The 21,356-nt window shown below is 38.5% G+C and overlaps 2 protein-coding genes across 4 annotated transcripts in view; both read left to right on the forward strand.

Moving 5' to 3' along the window:
* The window catches only part of atp2a3 (ATPase sarcoplasmic/endoplasmic reticulum Ca2+ transporting 3), a 50,143-nt gene extending 39,403 nt beyond the window's left edge, over window positions 1-10,740 (forward strand). The window contains exons 12-22 of one of the 2 annotated variants that reach the window (XM_086098222.1): window positions 224-340; window positions 420-638; window positions 2,296-2,631; window positions 3,407-3,627; window positions 3,704-3,906; window positions 5,137-5,222; window positions 6,528-6,661; window positions 7,050-7,167; window positions 7,928-8,045; window positions 8,189-8,219; window positions 8,307-10,740. In XM_086098222.1, coding sequence (XP_085954348.1) covers window positions 224-340; window positions 420-638; window positions 2,296-2,631; window positions 3,407-3,627; window positions 3,704-3,906; window positions 5,137-5,222; window positions 6,528-6,661; window positions 7,050-7,167; window positions 7,928-8,045; window positions 8,189-8,193 — 1,557 coding nt within the window. In that variant the 3' untranslated portion in view covers window positions 8,194-8,219; window positions 8,307-10,740. The remainder of the gene's footprint in view (window positions 1-223; window positions 341-419; window positions 639-2,295; window positions 2,632-3,406; window positions 3,628-3,703; window positions 3,907-5,136; window positions 5,223-6,527; window positions 6,662-7,049; window positions 7,168-7,927; window positions 8,046-8,188; window positions 8,220-8,306) is intronic. The other variant, XM_086098221.1, reaches the window with a different exon arrangement.
* Window positions 10,741-14,649: 3,909 nt separating this feature from the next.
* Window positions 14,650-21,356, forward strand: part of camkk1a (calcium/calmodulin-dependent protein kinase kinase 1, alpha a) — a 43,006-nt gene continuing 36,299 nt past the window's right edge. The window contains exon 1 of one of the 2 annotated variants that reach the window (XM_086098130.1): window positions 14,650-15,199. The gene's annotated coding sequence lies outside the window, so the exon portion shown is untranslated. The remainder of the gene's footprint in view (window positions 15,200-21,356) is intronic. The other variant, XM_086098129.1, reaches the window with a different exon arrangement.

Raw genomic sequence — 21,356 nt, forward strand, 5'->3', positions numbered from 1 at the left:
TTTAAAAATCGATTCTGCTGTATATTGAATTGATATGAGAATTGTGCGCTGTAATATCGCGATATATTGCCGGATCAATTTTTTTTTTTTAACACTCCTACCTATGACCCTATTGAACCCTACAGAAAATGGATGGATTTTTATTTTATGCCTTCTTAGCTTTCTGATATGAAATAATACGCTGTCCATAATCGTATTTTGTTAATCACCTGTTGCTCTTCAGGTGATCAGGCAGCTGATGAAGAAGGAGTTCACATTGGAATTCTCTCGCGATCGCAAGTCCATGTCAGTCTACTGCACGCCAGTCAAGCCCGGCTCTCAGAGCAAGATGTTTGTCAAGGCATGGGAAAGCAATACAATAACAAAATTAGTTCTAATGTGACTTTTTGCGTGTAGTCACTTTTGTTTTTTTCCAACAGGGTGCTCCGGAGAGCGTGATTGAGCGATGTCAGTACTTGCGTGTGGGAACTGGCAAGGTGGCGCTGACTCCAGCTTTGCGTGACCAGCTCATGTCCAAGGTCCGAGACTGGGGGACGGGAAGGGACACCCTCCGCTGCCTGGCTCTGGCCACCCGTGACAACCCACCACGCAAAGATAATATGGACTTGGAGAATTCCAACAAGTTTGTGGACTATGAGGTAGGTTGATGTGGAAACTAGACAAAAAATTTCTTGAATTGAAATTATAATGTATATTGCTGTTTGCCGTTTTAATAGGAAAGCAATCTTTAAAATTTAAGGAAGTCAAGTCAAAAATGTTTTTTACAATATGTTCTATGCGCCCCCACATGGCATTCTGACTAATATTGTGTTTGAAGAATAAGAATACAGCAGCAAAATCCACCCACCTTTATCCATCTCAGGGGGCGGCCATTTTGTCTCTTGCCGTCGACTGAAAATGACATCACAGTTGCTAGGTAGCGTTCAATCACGGCTTACCTGTTTTCTGAGTTTGGTCATGTGACATTTGCAAGGTGAACCGTGAATGGGTTGTTTCCAAAGCCACTGCGATGTCATTTTCAGTCGACCTCAAGTGGCAAAATGGCTGCCGCTAAAATAGATAAAAACAGCTGGATTTTGCTATGTAATTTATATTCCACAAAGGCAATAGTCATCAGAATAACGTTTTTAGACTGGTGATGTCAAGAATATTTTTTACTTTACTTCCCATTTGTCTACATGCAATTAATTTACTGTATCTTTTAGTTGCAATGGCAATAAATCACACTTAATGATTCATAATAAAAATAACTTAGATTAACAAATATATATATATATATATATATATATATATATATATATATATATATATATATATATACTGTAGTTTTATATACCTTTTAATAGTCAAATGTTTCATGGAACTTACGAACTTTTTATTTATTAAATTTTTTGGGGGTAATTTGACACTTATACACTTTTCTGCCTCTGTCAATTTTTATTTATTTTTTTACATTTTTAACAATTTTATGGACATGTTTGGTGTTCGTTAGTCATTTTCTGCCTCTCTTCTTCCTTTCTTTAGACATTTTTTGGATATTTATTTCTGACATTTTAGACATTTTATGGACATTCTATGGACATTTTATGGTAATTTTCAGGATTTCTTCTTTTGTTTTTGGACATTTTATGGTTACTTTTGAACATTCTTTTTGGCAGTTTTTTAAATAAATTTCCGGACTTTTTGGGGGCAATTTTATGGAGAATTCATGGTAATTTTTTAGAAAATCTTTTGTTTTTGGAAATTTTATAGTTACTTTTTAAATGTTTCCTTTTCTGCCTTTTTTTAAAACTCAATTTTCAGATTTTTTTTGGGGCAGTTTTGTCGAGATTTTGTGGTATTTTTTTTAGGAAATGTGTTTTGTTTTTGGACATTTTATAGCTACTTTTTACATTTTTCCTTTTCTGCCTTTTTTAAAAACTAAATTTTCTGACTTTTTTTGGGCAATTTTGTGGAGATTTCAAGGTATTTTTTTAGGAAATGTGCTTTTGTTTTCGGACATTTTATAGCTACTTTTTAAACGTTTCCTTTTCTGCCTTTTTCTTTTAAATTAAATTTTATGACTTTTTGGGGCAATTTTGTGGACATTTCATTTTTGGGCAACTTTTTTTTTTGGACATTTTATAGCTACTTTTTAAACATTTGGAACTACACTAATACTGAGAAAATATAATTAACATAATAATGAATAAAGTAAATAATGCAATGCTGCCTGACTCCTAATACAGAGTGACCACTTCTTGCAACCACAGCTGTTTATTATGATTATCTTTCTATTCTTCTGTTTCCATTTAGTTGAGCCTCACATTCATTGGCTGTGTGGGCATGCTGGACCCGCCAAGGAATGAAGTAATAGGCTCGGTGAAACTGTGCAATGAGGCAGGCATTCGTGTGATCATGATCACGGGGGACAACAAGGGGACAGCGGTGGCCATCTGCCGCCGCATTGGCATCTTCGGCGAGAAGGAGGACGTGGCAGGAAAGGCCTACACGGGCCGCGAGTTTGATGATCTATCCCCGGAAGCCCAGAAAGACGCTGTGAAACACGCAAGGTGTTTCGCACGTGTGGAGCCAGCTCACAAGTCGAAGATTGTTGGATATCTGCAGTCCTTTGACGAGATCACTGCCATGGTGAGGACAATGAAGGGGGGTGACCTGCAAGTTTGGTTCAATTCAGTTATTTAGATTGGCAAAAGTTGTAAAAACACAGAAGCTGTGGATTTCTCCTACCGTTGGCAGCCTTGTAGCACCCTATCATTTTCTGAAAATATCATAAAATTTGCACTTGACTCCATCAAAAATGTAATAATTTAATTTCACCAATCACCTTACATTATTATATCATAGATATTATATCATATGCCAGAAGTCTTTGCGGTAGTTCAATTCAAGTGGCATTTATGAATAAAAAGTTGCACAAAAGCATCGTTTGAGGCCAGGGTTATAAACGGCACATGGCGTAAGAAGCCATTTTTCCTGCCATTATTGTATATGTAGAGCCTAATAGGTGTTTTTCATACAAATGTTTACTGTAATTATATTTTTACTAGTGCATTAGCAAATGAGTTTGACAGTTGATTGTTTTGGTCTCGAATTGAGAAACTCAACATACAACAGACACTCAAAGTTGCAATAAGAAAGATGACAATAATGCTGGAGGATGTCCATTGTTGACATTTGACTACTGTGTCACATTTCTCTTACCGTGTCATGCTGGCGTGATGTCACACTGTTTACAGATGCTGCTATCCACTTTAGCTATCTGATATATGCTAAGCTTATCTGATATCTCAACTTTCTGTTGCCAGGCAAAGACAGTGTTAACATTTGCCTGTCATGTCACTATGCTCTGCTCTGGCTTTAGTCCTGACAGGTTCTGAAACGATTCACTTTTTTCTCATCACAGACTGGCGACGGCGTGAACGACGCTCCCGCCCTGAAGAAAGCGGAGATCGGCATCGCCATGGGCTCGGGTACAGCCGTGGCCAAATCGGCCTCCGAGATGGTACTTTCTGACGATAACTTCTCCACCATTGTGTCCGCTGTGGAGGAGGGCAGAGCCATCTACAACAACATGAAGCAGTTCATCAGATATCTTATCTCCTCCAACGTGGGCGAAGTGGTGTGGTGAGGAAAAGAGACGGACCGAGACGCAGAAGGTCATCTTTATTGTTTTGATGTTTATGTCTTGTTTTCTGCGCAGCATCTTTCTAACGGCCATTGTGGGTCTGCCTGAGGCTCTGATACCGGTGCAGTTGTTGTGGGTCAATCTGGTGACTGATGGTCTGCCTGCCACCGCTCTGGGATTTAACCCTCCTGACCTGGACATCATGGACAAACCTCCACGAAATTCCAAGGAACCTCTCATCTCAGGATGGCTTTTCTTCCGCTACCTGGCCATTGGAGGTACTTACTAAAATAGTTGTGCAGAACTAGCCTTTCATTCCTTGAACTCATTCACTCGCAAGCATTTTCACTGAAGCAACCCCCTTCGCTCCCTACTGGATTTTGACTGATTTTGCAAGGCTTACAGAATATTGTGTTCTATTACTATAAAAAACATGGACTTTACCAAAAGATAGATTAGAGCCTCTTCTTTCAACGGAAAAAAAGTATATTTCGATCGGTTTCCGTTTTGCAGCAATTAGCATTAGAATACAGCTAAATTTTGTCACTGACCATAAGAACTTGTTGCAACATGGCCCTGACTGATCTCTCATACTCTGCTGCCACCTGCTGGCCGCTTAACTCATTCACTGCCATTGACGCCTATAGACTTCCAAAATTAATTTGAACTATTTCTATTAGTTTAACATTTTTTTCCCACTTTTGTTAACAAGAGTATGAAAACCTAGAAAAAAAAAATTGTACATTTAGAACAGATATAAAATGTGTGATTAATCTTGAGTTAACTAGTGAAGTCGTGCAATTAATTAAGAAAACAATTAATCGCCTGACGCCCCTAATTTTTAATAATCTTTTCTTCTTCTTCTTTAAAAAAAACATAATTTTAATTATTATTATTATTATTCTTTTATTAAAAAAAGAAAAGTTTATTAAAAATTCGGGGCATCAGGCGATTTTTTTTTTTAATGATAATTAATCACTTGACTCCACTATTTAACTCTCAATTAATCACAAATTTTATATCTGTTCTAAATGAACAATAAAAAAATACTCCTGTTAACAAAAGTAGAAACAAATGTTAAACTAATAGAATTATTTTAAATGATTTTTTGACGTCTATAGCCGTCAATGGCAGTGAATGAGTGAAGATATAGTTTTTTTTTTGCAGTTCCCAAGTGTCTTAAAAGCAATTCTGCAGTGAGCTTTTGTCTAAATAATCCAACACCGAAGACTTATAGCACAGTTCATACGCCATTTTTCCCACTTTGCTGAAACCAAACCGTTTCAGAGCTCAAACAAAACACAGACATCCTAGGATGCCTTCTCACGGTTTTCCTTTTTAAAACCTAACATTTTGTTTTGTCCTTTCATTAATTCATTATATCATTCTGAACCAAAACGAAAAGGTGAATCCGAGTGTGAAACTAAAAATGTCAAAACTCTAGTTGTAGTAGAGACGGAAAAGTGTAGCTGTGGCTGCTGTCATTTCTTATGTTTTGTATGTTTTAGGTTATGTGGGTCTTGGGACAGTGAGTGCAGCCACGTGGTGGTACCTGTTTGATGAAGAAGGGCCACAAGTGTCTTTTTACCAGCTGGTGAGTTGCAAACTGAATCTCTCTCCACGTTTTTTTTTTTTTCCCGACGGGATATAATCCCCATTTTCCCATTTTGTAACACAGTCCTGTATCATAGCATGGGCTACAAGTGCCTAGGGCTAGTTGAGCAGTTGTGATCTCTAAACAGATGGACCTGTATCTTTTGTTTTGCCTCTTCAGAACCGCCCTAATGTCATGTAATCTCGCCTTGTGTTAAGACAATCGTGAAATAGTTCTTTGAATCATATTTTTTGCTTCACATCTTTTCTATCATTTAACATTGGCAGTTTATGATTTTAATTTAAAAAATATCTAGTAGTCTGATCTACTGGATGCAGCATTTTATCTGACCAGAATTTTTTTTTTAGATGTTGTTCTGTGTCACAATCCTCTCCTGCTGTGGTAGAATATTCTACTATGGTACTGCCAACACATCAGCTCATTAGTCAGCCACTCACACCTGCAGAGCAAAACATTTGAACTATTTCTACTAGTTAGTATAAAAATTTTCTCCCCACACTTTTGTTAACAAGAGTAGAAAAACCTAGATTTTTTAAATTTATTGTACATTTAGAATAGATAGAAAATTTGTGATTCATCGTGAGTTAACTAGTGAAGTCATGCGATTAATTACAATTTTAAAAAATTTATCGCAAAATTAGGGGCGTCTGGCGATTAAAATTTTTAATCTTAATTAATCGCATGACTTCAATAGTTAACTCGCGATTAATCACTAATTTTATATCTGTTCTAAATGTACAATAAAACACAAGCTCTAGGTTTTCATACACTTGTTAACAAAAGTAGAAAAAAAAGTTCAACTCATAGAAATAGTTCGAATGATTTTTGACGTTTATAACCGTCAATGGCAGTAAAAAATAATGTGGCTATAGATCTTCAGCAGGGTCCTGTAGGGTGCTTGGTATTTCACCTGGACCCCCTGAGTCTGGATGTCTGGACAGATGCCTCTGTCCAGAAACGTGGACGTAAACAAGCGAATGTGTGGATGGAAAATAGTGAACGCTAATGTGGTTAAAATTGAACTAATTTGCACAATTTTCTTCTTCTGCTTCTATTATTATTATTATTATTATTTTCACAAAGCTTGTAACAGGAATTGATGTAAAATCATCAAATAGAACGTATATTTAGAATCATAGACTGTTGAATAGAATTCCTCTCCTATAAAATACAACTGTTGAACATATACATAGGCCGACAAAATCGAGAGTCGGCAGTCGGTTTGAGCTGCATCGTGCAAGGTCGAGCATCCTGTGCTGATCTTCTACGTGTCTGTCTCCACAGAGACACTTCATGCAGTGCACCGCGGAGAACCCGGTGTTTCAGGGAATAGATTGTGAGGTGTTTGAATCCCGCTACCCCACCACCATGGCCCTGTCTGTGCTGGTCACCATTGAAATGCTCAACGCTCTCAACAGGTCAGTTAGCGTCTCCTTTAAATGTCACACTTTAAATGTCAACCGTCATGTGGATGGAATTGAAGTGATGCTGTCATCCGGCATCAAAACACTCCGCCAGAGGGATAACCGATTTTTCATGGCAGAACAACACACCCATTAAAATGACCTTAACAACTTATGTTGCAGAAATCTAATATTTTTGAAAGATAATAAAGACAGAGTATGAAAGCTCTGTTGTGACGCATGAATTGCAATTTAATGCCATGTAATTGGTCAATGATGCTGTTAATATACTATAATGACATTTAACTTTACAGCATAAAAATCTTTAAGGAGTTGCAAAAATGTCCATGTATGTCAAGTTGTCAGCATGTTCTGATCTTTACAACGTTCTCCCCCCTGACAGTTTGTCTGAGAACCAGTCCCTTCTCAGAATGCCTCCCTGGGTCAATATTTGGTTACTGGGAGCCATCGTTCTTTCTCTCTCCCTCCACTTCTTAATTCTTTATGTTGAGCCGATGCCGGTAAGTACATATACTTATCTTTTAGGGCAGTTGTTGTTTCTTCCTGGGGTCTGTGGGTATTTATTATATATTATATATTTATTTAATTTCTGTTTAAAAATACAAACCCCTCATTCTCATCCATTCAATGTTATCTTATGTAAGTCCATATGCTGGTGGTGTTGTATGCACTTGCAAGAATTTGACATTTAGTGGCTTATTTTAGTAAAAAATCTTGACAATATGTAGCAGCCCCACTAGTCTAAATATGGGATTCTGGTTAATATTCTATTAGTGGAAAAGGAGTTAATTTTTTATCAATATCAGAAGGCGGCCATTTTGCTACTTGCTGTCGACTGATGATGACATCACAGTTGCTCAGGGCTCAGGCAACAACCAATCACAGCGCACCTGCTTTCTGAAGCTGATCTGTGATTGGCTGTTACTCAAAACCTGAGCAACTGTGATGTCATTTGCACTCGACAGCAAGTGGCAAAATGGCCGCCTGATACAGATTTTTTTTTTAAACTGCTGGGTTTTGCAATATTAACCAGGACACCATATTTAGACTAGTAGGGCTGCATAGAAGATATTTTTGTCAATAATTGTGGGGTGTGTTGACTCTTCCCCCTTAAGACATTTTGACAATGAAACTATTTGAATTATTTTGTTCACAGTAATAATCATAGCCAGCTTTGAATAAGCAAATTATTCAGTACAGTAGTGGTGTCTTTTTTTCTTCTGTTGAGTATCTAATTCTGCCATTACTTTTGTCATTCAGCTGATCTTCCAGGTGACCCCTCTGCATTGGTCTCAGTGGACCGTGGTCCTGAAAATTTCAGTCCCTGTCATCCTCCTGGATGAGGCACTAAAATATATTTCCAGAAATTATCTTGAAGGTAATTCCAAACTTTGCCCATTGAGTGTATTTAATAAAGTGCAGTGGTAAAGCCATTTGATTTTCTTCTTATGACGTTTAAATCAAGTACAATTCCTTGACTGACTATCCTTATTCTTTTCCTCTTCTGCATTTGTAATGCAGCCTAAATTCTTATCTTCCCTTCCATGGAAAGGTACAACCCTCCTAGTACCTCCTTTAATAAAACGACTATAGACCTATTCTGATTTTTAAACTCCATTTCTTTTTCTCACTCCGACAGGCGACGATGAGAGGAAGTACCGGAGGAGATGGCCGCAGAATTAAGTCGTCTCCCTCAAACGCGCTCACACAGTTTCGGCACAGGCTTTCCTTCTTCCTTTTACAAGCGACAGCACCCCACTCATCATTCCCCACTCCTGCGTGTCGGATGAACCACCACTGCACAGTCAAGAGGCATGCATGAGAACGGATGTGCAAGAAAAAGAAAGCCGCTGCGAGCTTTTGGCTTGTGTGTGTGTGTATGCAGAAAAAACTTTGAGATGTCTGAAGTTATTTTTGTTGTTAGTTCTTAAAAGGCAGAGCATTTGCTGGACTTTAAAGGACAGCACGGGAATGATTGATCATGTCGTGTGGGTGCCGCTGTTAGAGAGAAGATAAGCCGCAATGGCCATCGAGATGGAACGGCGATTGCTGGTTGCTGTGAGTGTGTCAGGTCACTGTCAGGAACTACCAAACCTGTGTGTGTGTGTGTGTGGGTGTGTGTGTGTCTGCGTGTGTGTCCACAGTAATCTGCAGCTTCTGCAAATCCCTTTTCAACAAGTAGTCTGACATTGTGATGTCAAGGTCATCACAGGAAAGCTTCCTTATAACTCTTTGCCCCCCCCCACCCCCAAAAAACACAAACTGTGTGCAGAGCTCTATGCCGCTTCCTTCAGTGCTATATTTGCTGACTACCTTAAAAAAAAAAAAAAAAAAAAAAAGCTCAAACGTCAATCAGCAATGAAACCAGTATCAGTGGTGTCATTGTCCTTTGGCCCTTTTAATTTATTCCTTGTTTATTTATATTTTGGCTACTTCACAACTCACTATAGAAAAATCTGCTTTCATGTGAAACTTCACGGTGAAAAATGCACTAAAACCTTTCCAGCTGACATTCTCTAAACTTTTGAATGTACACACAACTGTTCAACTGTTGAATGGCAAAATTCACAACAGGTGTCTAACGACATCCGACTCTGTCTGTCTTGTGTGCAAATTCAAAGGGATGAAAAAAATCTTTACAAAAAAAAAGTCGACGTTTGGTAGACGTTTTAGGCTTTGAGTTGAAACATTTTGTACAATATAAGTTCTAAAGAATGCCATGTAGACTGCTTGATTGTCTCAAAAGTAATTATCGAATCACACCATGCCTTATATAGCCCCATTGCACCTCCACTTGGAACAAGTGGTGAAAATATATACGAATGCGTGGGACTTGCCAATGTGGAGTAAACATTCTTGACTGGTAAACACGTTCGAACATATTTGAAAGTATGTTTGAACGTATTTTGCAAATTTGTGTTTTTTTCATATCGACATCGCATGATTTGCGTTTCCCCCATAATGCCATGCGGTATGCCAACGCGCAAGTGGCAGTTAGCCGACAAGTGCGTTTGAACGTACGGTATTTGCCAGTCAAAAAATGTTTACTCCGCAATCGGCAGTTCCACGCTTCCGTAGAAATGAATGTCTGTGAGCCCTTGATTACGTTTTTACCCACTGCGACCGCACCTTTGTGCCCCAAAAAGAAAGATGTTGATCATGAGGGTGTTTAAAAAGCTTTTTGCGCACGTGTGCTTCCTCCCATGTTCTCAGTCTGTTAGCAACTCAATGGTTAATGTTTTATATATAGTTAAATCATGTGTTTGACTTAATGGACAGGCAGGGCTGAGATTGTCTTTTAGCTCTTAATAATTGGTTTGGTGTTGGGTCACAGTGTGGTTATGTTTTTGTTTTTTTAATCTCCTTGGTTTACTCTCTGGCCACCAGGCGCTATAGAGGTCTGTATATGCTTATTACTTACTACTGAGTCCTCAATTCTGTACAGAAGATGAATATATGATTGCATGGAATCATGTTACTGTAGTAATAACCTATACAGTATAACGATTGTTTGTTTTTTGGGAGGGGAAGTCAACGAAACTACTATTGTTTTCCTTTCGGCACTTCTTACCTTTTTGTAGAATAGAGATTTCTTTGTCATTTTTGTTTGGTTTTTACATTTGGGGTTTTGTGTGTGACTGGAGGGGGGAACTATCAAGTTTGAGAATTGTTACTTGCTGGCGTGAGAACGGTGAAGAATTTGTGTGAACTGGTGTTGACACTGAGCAAGAAGCAGTAATGTATCCTGGCTAATGAAGTTGTGTGGCTGTACAGTGAAGGGCTTGGTGTGGATCCGGGCTCTGGAGACACATGAATGTCCTTAGAAATTGGATTAATCGCTGGGACTATCATTATGGTACACCTGCTGTCATGATGACCTTGTTTTTAACAGTATGGGCAATCCTGTTGATATCAATAACAATTTAAATAAGCAGAAAAAAAAATGTCTCCAGAGCCTGACTTCCACCTGAAAAATGGAAAAGATTGTCTGTATTGCCTTGTTAATATGGAATGTGGACACATAATTTTATAAATAACAAAGACGTCAAAATAAAGATTATTTATCTTATTTATTCTGAGCTTCAGTTTGTTCTTATTTGTATAGCTAACATAAAGACAAATAGCAGTTTGTTACTTAACCATCAAGTGTGAAATGCAGCAAAACAGTCTCACTAAACCTTTTCTTCTGTAAAATACAATTTAAAGACTGCCACTTTTTTTAGGAACAGAACTATCAACTACTTTTACTTACAGAAAGCACCAATAGTGTCTACTACGTTCACATTTAAAAATGCACTGGACCTACAAGACCAACAGGGGGTGGTATAATCAACTCTTCGGTATTTCATCACCCTTCAAGTTGCTCATAACGAGAATCAACTCGGCCGCATCATACAAGGGGTTGTTGTGTCATGAAGACCAGAACTTCTCCATTTAAGATATTTGTGCTCAGAATAGAGAAGTGATGCTTCTCGCCCACAATGTGTTTTCTGTATGAGCCGACCAGCACTCCTGAAAGGGCTTGGCTTGCTGTTGCTGGTGTACAAGTTTCGAACCTTCACGGAAAGAGGAGGATCTCATAAAGAGCCCGTTTGAAATGTCCATGCTGAGCTTCACATATTGGTGTATTATAGTTCCACGTTCGCACACATTCAAGACACCCAGAGATGACAGAGAAAGGATCTTCACGCAACAATAAACAAATGCAAAGGTCACACACACACACACACACACACACACACACACACACACACACACACACGATGAGGAAATGAAATTAATCTCCTGCCTCTCCAGTGTTTCATGATAGGTTAATAAACTGGCGGCAGGCCGCTCTGTTAAAGTCAATACTGCGGCAATGACGCTGCAAAAAAAACACAGAAATATAGAAAAAATAAACATTTGTGCAGCTGAAGTAGCTTAAAAAAAAATAATCAACAGCTAAAATAGTGATAGTACAGTGGTGACTATACATGTAGCTACAATTTTTCCATTGTCAAGTTTTAAACCTCTCCCAAGTAACTAAAATACATAAAAGTATTGAGACACACGTCTTCATCAATAAATTATCAATAGAAAGAAGCCCGGAGCGTTATATGTGCCCATAGTGATAGAGTCATTTTGTGAAGAAAAAAAAGAAGCTTGCTGTATGTTACAGTTGCCAGTCACGTAATGTGCATAACTATCACCTATAGGACTGCAGAAGAAAACAATGCCGTACTTTTAAATCAAACCAGTCAGACAAGACACGTCGTTTAGTGTTGTTCAGCTTGCTGCGCTACACATTAAATGGGACAAGTGGAAAACGTGCCTTTTTGTTTGTATACAAATTTTGTCTTGTGTGAGAAGTTAAACAACCAAGTGCAGCTTTAGCTTTCTATTTTGAAAATTCAAAAGCAAGATACAAAAGTACTTGCATACAAAGAAATTAAGTAGGTGTGTACTACATTTTTTTTTGTTATCTTTGGGGTATTTTGAAATAGCATTTTTTTTTTTTGAAAGAATTTTACGGAAACAACCGTAAACATTTTTACAAAGTGACAAAATGCATAATGTCTCCTTTAAGAATTAACTTAGTTTCTTAGGGATAGCGTGTGCAAATATCTCGTAAGTCAAGCAGGAGGCTCATCTGGTTTGATTTAACCAAGCTCCCAACATTTATACATATAAGGCGGTGTTGTGACTGAGCTGCTCAACATAACTCAAAAAGCAGGCTGTTTGCTGGACACTGATATCTTTGCTGTAGAAGCGACTATAAAGAACATTATTTTTTCTACAGTGATGGTACCAAGAGGGATCACGCTGTGCTCATCATACTTACCGGGAACTGTCCTCATGAACTTTCTGTGACCTTTTAGTCATCGCAAGGAGGTTGTCACTTTTTATTCCTTTTTTTTTTCATGCGGAAGAGATGAACTCCGATGAAACTCCGTCCTTTAAATGCTATACCACTGCAGTATAGGTAGGGAGAGATTCCAAAACATGACACAATTTATTGATTAGGACCGTCAAAACATAATGATATTGATGGCTATTGGCTAATGATTAAGTTTGCATGCACAAATCGAACACATTTTTAAAAAAACAACAATATCTTGCTGGAATGCTGCCAAAAAGTGTTATAACTGCTTTTTAAAAATGTCCAAAAACTGTGTTTTTCTGTTGTCCTTCCATCTTATTGATGACCAGTTCATAAATCAAATATAAAATATAACATTCCGTTCCGTCTTCAATTCCGCTTATCCGGGGTCGGGTCGCGGGGGCAGCAGCTTTAGCAGGGAAGCCCAGACTTCCCTCTCCCCAGCCACTTCAGCCAGCTCCTCCGATGGGATCCCAAGGCGTTCCCAAGCCAGCCGTGAGACGTAGTCTCGCCAGCGTGTCCTGGGTCGTCCCCGGGGCCTCCTGCCGGTAGGACATGCCCGGAACACCTCCCCAGGGAGGCGTCCAGGAGGCATCCGAACCAGATGCCCCAGCCACCTCAACTGGTTCCTCTATATAAATATAATATAACATGTTTTATTTATTTTTTAAATTAGTGGTAGTTGTGTCTTTCAACATACACATTACTCTTGTTCCTAAAACCTTTTTAACCTTAACATTACACTTAAATATACTGTAGGAAGATAAAACTGAACTTAAATTATTCAATTAAAATCGATTGCACTTAAAAGGTAAATGAAAATAATACCTAAATGGATGTTTAAAAACACTGTTTTTAAATAATTAAATTTAATTTTATTGTACTTAACCTTATGAAGCCAAACGTATCATTAAATACAAGACATTTTGATCCCTCTATTCATGAGTATAATATACTTTTTCCCATTAAAACCCTGATTTATATAATCTGACACATGCATAGCACAAATACTCCATTAGAGGGCAGTATCACCCAGCTGTTGTTTTTTCCAGAGACCTTGCAAGATTGTCCCTTTTGAGAAAGGAAGAGGCATGTATACTTATTAATAGTGGGAAATGTTCTTTCAGATTTGTCAAAATACTAATATTTTCGATATGTCTGTTTGTTGTTGACAGGTATAAATGTATGAATTTAAAGTATTGTGAAAGGATGTATCAAATATGACACACACAAATCAAAAGTCATATGTGGAAGTGTTGTTGTTTTTTAAAGTGTTTTGTTTGTTCAAAGGGACCTATAAATACTTTATTTACAAAGAATCAGAATGTTCTCATATGTTTCATGGTTCAGGCAGTATAGGGTTAAAAGTTAAATAAAATTCTACTGGACAAAAAAACATTGTAACATTCCAAATGTTTGAGCCATTTGATTTAGTGATTTTTTTGATGTACCACTAGGGGGAGACTGTGTACCATGTTTTGAGAATCACTGACATAGAGGAAGAGGAAAAAAGTAATTAAGCTAAATGACTGCAGAAATGACATCAAGTAAGTCCTCCCTTTTATGATTATTTTAAAAAAAATTGTTTTCAGTAAAAGTGTACGCCACTCAAAACAATGCAACCCTATTACTAACATTATCATGAAAATACATGTTAATATATATATATATATATATATATATATATATTGTTATACCAATTAACATCACAGCTAACAGCTAGCATAACATTAACATTTTCAACACTGTTACTTGCAACCGTATTGTAATTAAAGTAACATAATCGAATTGTATTCAATTAAGTTGTGTTTTTAATTTTCAGGTGCCTCAGTAGTTATCTGTAACAGGGTTACAGCAAACGAGAAATAAATCATAAGTGTATGATAGTTTTGAAGGAAGAATCAAATGATGTCGTGTTTTATTACCTGTTTTTCTTGTAATAATTGACTAATTGACTTGCTCTGCCAACCACCGTTGACAAACGTTTCAATTTGTGCCATGAAGAGAACAATGGCTGCAGTAATGAAATTATGCCCAAGAGGGGCGCTATCTCTCCACCATTCCACATAAATGTACAAATTACCTAAAACAGCACAACATGGGGACTATATAGGTTCGTGCGAGATTACATAAACACAGAGGGCAATGTACTGTTACAGTATTCCATGTGTATGATACCGCTGCGTGTGTGTAAATATGAGATAATGGCGCATGTTGGTGACGCTGCAAGGAACCGGGCGGATTATAGGACCCGTGGATTCAAGTCAGGGCGAATAACTAAAGTTATGGTTTCCCGTGTGCGGCAGGCAGTGTGAAGACAAAGCGGCGCGTGTGGATTGCTGCTGCAGCGTGCGAGGAGCAGCCGGCCGGGGTTGCTGTTGTCTCTCCAGCAAGGATCCAAACAGTGGGTGGAGAGAGCAAGAGGCTTCGGCGTGGGCTCGCCGTGTCGGTGTATTCCGGAAGAAAAGAGAGGGGCGTCAAAAAACATGGGACACGTCTTAGGTCAGCAGCCGGCGATTCTGCTTCGCTTCGAGGACGGCGGCACGGACGTGGTTTGTTGAGTTTTTACGTGCGCGCGCGCGGAGACACGCGAGGACGGCCACGTCCGACTGGGACAGGACAGCCCCCTTGGGTCCGTGACAACGAAGAGGAGGTTCGACGCTTGGTTTTGGGTGAGTGAAACTTTTCATTTTTGGCGTTTATGTTCGGTGCGTGTGTTTTGTGGTGCCGACAGACCAAATATGGGGAAGTGGGTTCGAGAACAGAGAACGCATGGCAGTTTGTGTTTCCCGATCTGCCAAGGAATGTACTGTGGTACCTGTCCTTGACTATGCTCGCAACTCAAATATCTCGCATGTCAAATCAACGTTCCCCCTTTGAAATGAATAGAAATGCCGTCAATCTGTTCCAACACCCCCAAACTACGACAACAACAAAAACAGTACAGTAATCTTAGCTTCTTCTTTTTTTGGTATAAAGAAGTGCCGGCTCTCCTTGCTTTTAGCAACTTCTTCTTTTCATGGACCACAGCTTGAAAACGATTTCAGCACCCTTAGAGTCATTATGGACTCCTTCGTCTTTGTACAATGGTCCCCTGTTCTTCATGGGAGATTGGGAACAGGCTGGTCTGAGAGTATGTTTGCTGCAGATTATTAACAAAACCTTAAAAGGCATTGAATCCATCCATCCGTCCTGCAAAACACGGCGCATATCCTCATTAGGGTCGTGGACATGCTGGAGCCTATCCCAGCTGTTTTCGGACTGCAGGCGGGGTACACCCTGAACTGTGAAGCAGCCAATCGCAGAAATGTTATCAATCATTTTTTAAAACGTCTTCAAAACATTATTGTACGATAAGTAGGATTTTATGATGTTTAAATTGTCTCATTTTAAAATAAGTATCCAATATGAAGTGGGCACTTGGAGAAGATCGCACTTCCGCGTCTGGCCACCAGTGGAATGATTTAATAAAAGTATATAATGAAGATGATAATAATAGTCATTTATGAAATGATGATTGTGATTTTCGTAATGATGAAATACGATGGGATCAATCATACATAGCCGTGGAGTTCAGAATTCTTCGACCGGCACCTCTATCTAATTCACCAAAATTGCGTTGGATTACCTGTGCCAATTGTTAGACATGGTTCCAGCAGCTGTAAAGTTTATTCTACTTTCAGCTACCAAATTGTCAGGTGTGATGGGCGCATTTCAAAGGAAATGCCTTCCGCCTGCCTCAACACCCAGCATGGCTTTGAGAGGTGAGGCAAATTCCCAAGCAAGCGCATCATGGCTTGCGTTGGAATGAAAATAAGGATACAAACGTTTTTAGGCTTAGTCATTTAGCATAGCTCACCTGTGACTTTATTTAGGCACTGCAGTAAAACTTTTTTTTTTTTTTTTGGTGCCTTAGTTCCTTCAAGATGTGCTCAACGTCATCCGCAGCCATTATAAGGACAATAGCTATAGAATGTAAATGGATGGATTCATGCTAACCGCAAAGCTAATATGTCATGTGGAGCAATGAAAGACTAGCAAAGGTGTTTTCTAATTGAAGTCTGAACCATGTTAAAGCTGAGAGTAACTAACTATGAACAGCAAATTAGCAGGTAAATTAACACGCCTGAAAAACGGAAATTACCATAATCGGTACGTTTCCTCATGTATCAGCCAGGAGGAGCCTTTTAGGTTAAAGCATATTGTAAATGGTGAGCTAGCAGAGTTGTTTGTGCCTGTTTGTGCTGAGTTTTGCAGCAAATAAATGTTGTCCGTTACATTATATGTGTTTTTTTTAAATCCATTTACCTTTGCTTAGGAACTATATATCCCATTCAGAAATAATCTCATCATAATTTCTGATACTTATGTTGTACGCTGCGATATATACATTATAGTACTGTAAAGGGATTTAATTTGTATTGTGATATGAATTTTTGGTCATATTGGCTAAAAATAGGCACTCACTAAAATGTAGCCACATTGAGAGACACAAAATAACCCATGTATGCTTTTGCTTTCATTTTCATTGCTAAAAAAGCCACTTGATGTGTAATAATCACAATGCACGTTTGCCTCAATTGGTGCTTGCGCCGCTCCGGTCGCAAATTATTCACCAGACATTCCCCTGATAGTTTACTGTGAATTTACAAGAGATGTACGACTTAAAAAGAGATTTATTATTCAAGTCTGCATTTTAGAAACCTAATCTTTCGGGTGTGAAAAAATAAGGAAGTCCACTTATACTTGTAGCCCCGCCCAATTGGCTCATGATCATTATTATGAATTGAATGTTAGTGTTTGAATGAGCCTGAGGGTGTTTTGCAGCAGCTCCACCTCCCTCTCGAGTATTTGTGGACATAATGTATATCACAGTGCTTATTTTATGTATTGTAGACTTGAGCTTCGACAACGAGAAAGCACAGCAATGATGTGGCTCTGCGATTGATTTCCAATTTGAAAGAAAACAAATCATTTGCTGCTTATTTGTGTACATTTTTCTCGTTGGGCTCATTCACGTGATCCAAATGGCCAAGTGTGATTTCGCCTCCATTTCGCACCGTCACTCCGGTGCTGCTTTCTCGGCGCTGTGCGATAAGCACGTCTTCGCTTTGGCCGCCATGCAGAAGTGCAAGCCAGCTACTGAGAAAGAGGCCATGTCAAAAATTCTGCCTCATAGCTCCTCTGGGAAATCACTTGATTAAGGCGAGGGGACAGAAATTGGTGTGTGCGCGCATGCGTACATGTGCGTGTGTGTGTGTGTCTTTGAGAGAATTAATGCGCTTTGTGTTTTATGTCCTTAATCCAAACGTAGCTACACACATTTTCGCTCATGTAGTGAAGTAAAGTACATCTGGTGTGTGTGAGTCAGAGACGAGCCAGAACGCATCTCTGCTGGATGGTAAAAAAAATGGTTACGTCCTGTTGCTTCTCTTATTGAAAGTGTTTTCTATTTTGGGTTGATCATAACGAGTGTCGCAGATTTCCCATCAAGTGCTTTCCGCGGTACAGTCGCACACAACACCTGATTGATTGGTGTCCTGCTTTTCTATGACACATTTTGAGTGAGTACAACCTTAACGGATGAAACTAACCACTGCGCAAACCGGGCCAACAGATAATAGCAAACATCTATCCACATTTTATCAAATGTGTTGACAACAACCACTTACACAACCTTCTTTTTCTGAAAAGGGCTACTTTGCAGTAGAACGGCATCTCTGAGCCCTGATGAAATAGTTTCCCTCTGAGGTAGAGATAACCTTGTAATGTGCGGTTTTCAAGTATGAAATGTTCAGATGTGTGCGTGTTTCTTTTTAATCCTACATGAAAATGTATTTCAAGTCTGAAAAGCACTCAAAAGGAAGGAATACAAGACTTATAAAAAAGTAACCAGCTATTCTGTGAAATGGTTAATATCATCTCTTCCCTTAAAAAATTGTCAATTTATGTTGAGCGATTACGATTTTATAGCACTTTTTTCGAAATATTTTTGCATTAAGTACAGTATCGGCCATTTTGGACAGTCACGTGATCATCGTGACGTGTCGCGTGCGTAAAACACGCATATATGACATGGCCGCTAATGACAACAAAGCCACTCACGAGGAATTATCGCGTCCCACGGCGGACATCAAAAGTGGAATTACGCCGTATAGCAAAGAAGCACTTGGCCACTCCGCCATTGACTGTACAAATAATTGTAATTATTTTTTTCATGGACTAAAATAAAGGCTAAAACTTTACTAAATAAAAATGGGACGAGGTTGACGAAATGTGATTTAAAAAATTATCACGCACGATTGTAATAAAACTGAGACTAAATTTTAAAATGGCTGATAAAATCAACACTAATAGTACACACATTTTTCATTATTTTATTTGTTACGTCAAGCGAGAGACATAATTCATTGAATTGGAATCCTGGTCCTGAAAGTATAAAACCCTGCCACAAATTGACTTTAGCCACGGGTGCTTCGACTCACCTGGCAGATAAACTGTTAGGCCAAACTATGTCAGGGTTTTTCCTTTCTGGACTCGGATTCCCCAACTCTGCTTATTGATTGTAGGCAAAGTGCATGTCATCACATGGCACCAGCAATGAAATGAGATTATCTCTACCTAATAAGATATGAGCATTTGAGGATTAAAGTCTACATATGTGGATGTTTGGATGTTTTCCTCATGCAGAGGTAGCAAATCCAGGTCCAGAAAGTAAAAAAAACACTGCCACAGTTTGGCAAGCTAGCTCCCATGGTGGCCGTTTACCTGCTAAGGCGCTAGCTAGCTAGCATCAGGGGCTAAAGCCAAACTGTGGCAGGGTTTTTACTTCCTGGACCTGAATCAGCTTGCGTGGGTTTTGTCTGGGAACTCAGTCGTCCTCCCACATTCCAAAAACATGCATGTTAGATTAAAGACTGATCTAAATTGTCAATAGGTGAGCATGTCAGTGTGAATAGTTTCCTTTTTTTTTATGTGCCCTGCGATTGACTGGCGATGTCGAATGAGAACAAGTGTTCTAGGAAATGGATGGATATGTAGCATCCCGGAGGTTTACTTGGAAACCACAACAGGTTACTGTCGGACTTAATTTTCAGTTTATTCCCCAGGGTCAGAGATGTTTTCAGCCTTGAATTCCCAGAAAGCCCAGACTCCCACAATAGAATCTAATGGTGAAGTGCTCCAAGTTCTCCTGGTCACAATATTTGTAAATACTGTTTGTAACATAATTAGCACAATCCTGTTGCTTAGTTAACGACAATGTTGTAGCGCGCGGATAAATGATGGAGACATTTACAGGCCTCATTAGTCTGCCTAATCTGCATGTTGGCCTTCATTATTCAAAGCATGACCAGCAGGGACTCTGGGGGTTTTCAGATCTTTCTCGGTAACCGCAGCTAAGTGCTAGCCTGCACTTCACCCGAATTGCACTTCTCATTAGCTGGTATATAAAAGACACCATCAGGAACAAGATGTTGACTGGGAACTTGCATCCTTTCATTTTTTTTAATTATTATTATTTTTTTTATTACTGGTTGCATTGAATTTGTAAAGGGACTTTTATTTTCTTTCTACAGTTGAGGGTCACAATATGTCCTTTATGAAAGCAAGAGCCATCATGGATTTGAATTACACCTACATACGATAGCCAGAGTTCATAGGTCAGTTTTGTCTTCGAGTTGACCTATTTTTAACCTAATCTTCATGCCTTGGATTATTTCTCGATGTTAAACAAATAATAATGTTTGCTTTTGAAAAGAATATCTTGCATAAGATGCCAGAATGAGTTGATAATGGATCCATAAGATCAGATATTGTTTGGTATTGATTAGGGGTGTCAGGCGATTCAAATTTGTAATTGTAATTAATTGCATGACTTCAATAGTTAACTCACGATTAATCAAACTTTTTTTAATCTGTTCTAAATGTACAATAACATGTTTTATTCTCTCTCTAAGTTTTCATACTCTTGTTAACATAAAAGTGGGAAAATGTTTAAGGAATAGAAATATGGCTGCATCTTTTAGTCATGATACAGTAATTTCCTAATAATTTTATCAAATTGCTGCCACTAGATGGCATTATTGCATCTGTAAAACGCTTGCATTTTTCTTTTTATATTAAGAGGCGTCTAATCTTTAACATGAAGTAACTTGTGAAATTCTACACATTTTTTTAATTTGTAAAATACAACTTGACCCCAGTCTCCACGAATATATTCATTATTATTAAATGTATTACTGCTAAATTTTGACGTGGACGTGTCTGCTGCATTGCAACTATAATTCCTCCCAGTAAATGCTTTCCAAGTAAGGGGCGGTCATTAATCGCGCATTAAAAAAATTAGTGTCATTAAAGGAACTTTAAATTAACTCACTCATTTTGACGCCCCTCGTATTGATATAGTTGCTCTTGCAGCTTACACAGCTGCTCTTCTTTGATTCAGTTATTGGTTTGGTCCATATCATGCCCAAAAATATGCAAAAGTGTAAAGTAAAAACAAAGGTTTTATTTTGATTCAACACAGTCTGCTTTCATAGAGAACTACAGAAATCAGTGTTTAGAATCTGAAATTCCAAGCATTTGGACAATTATAAATTAAAGATAGTTTCAAAACAATTCATTGATTATCAAAAGTAATCAGCGATTTATTTGATAATTGATTAGTTGTCGATTAATCGGTTGATCGTTGCAACTCAAATGATCACATAATCGCAGTGTCATATTATCATTATTAGTGCAAAACTACTGCCACTCCAATAGCCCCAATTTCCACAATTTGCAAACTCTATACTCTGTCATCAGCCATTTTTGTATATATAACTTACC

The sequence above is a fragment of the Leptonotus elevatus genome, chromosome 16 (genome assembly GCF_054856555.1).
Source record: "Leptonotus elevatus isolate MCC_2025b chromosome 16, RoL_Lele_1.0, whole genome shotgun sequence".
Classification (NCBI taxonomy): Eukaryota; Metazoa; Chordata; class Actinopteri; order Syngnathiformes; family Syngnathidae; genus Leptonotus; species Leptonotus elevatus.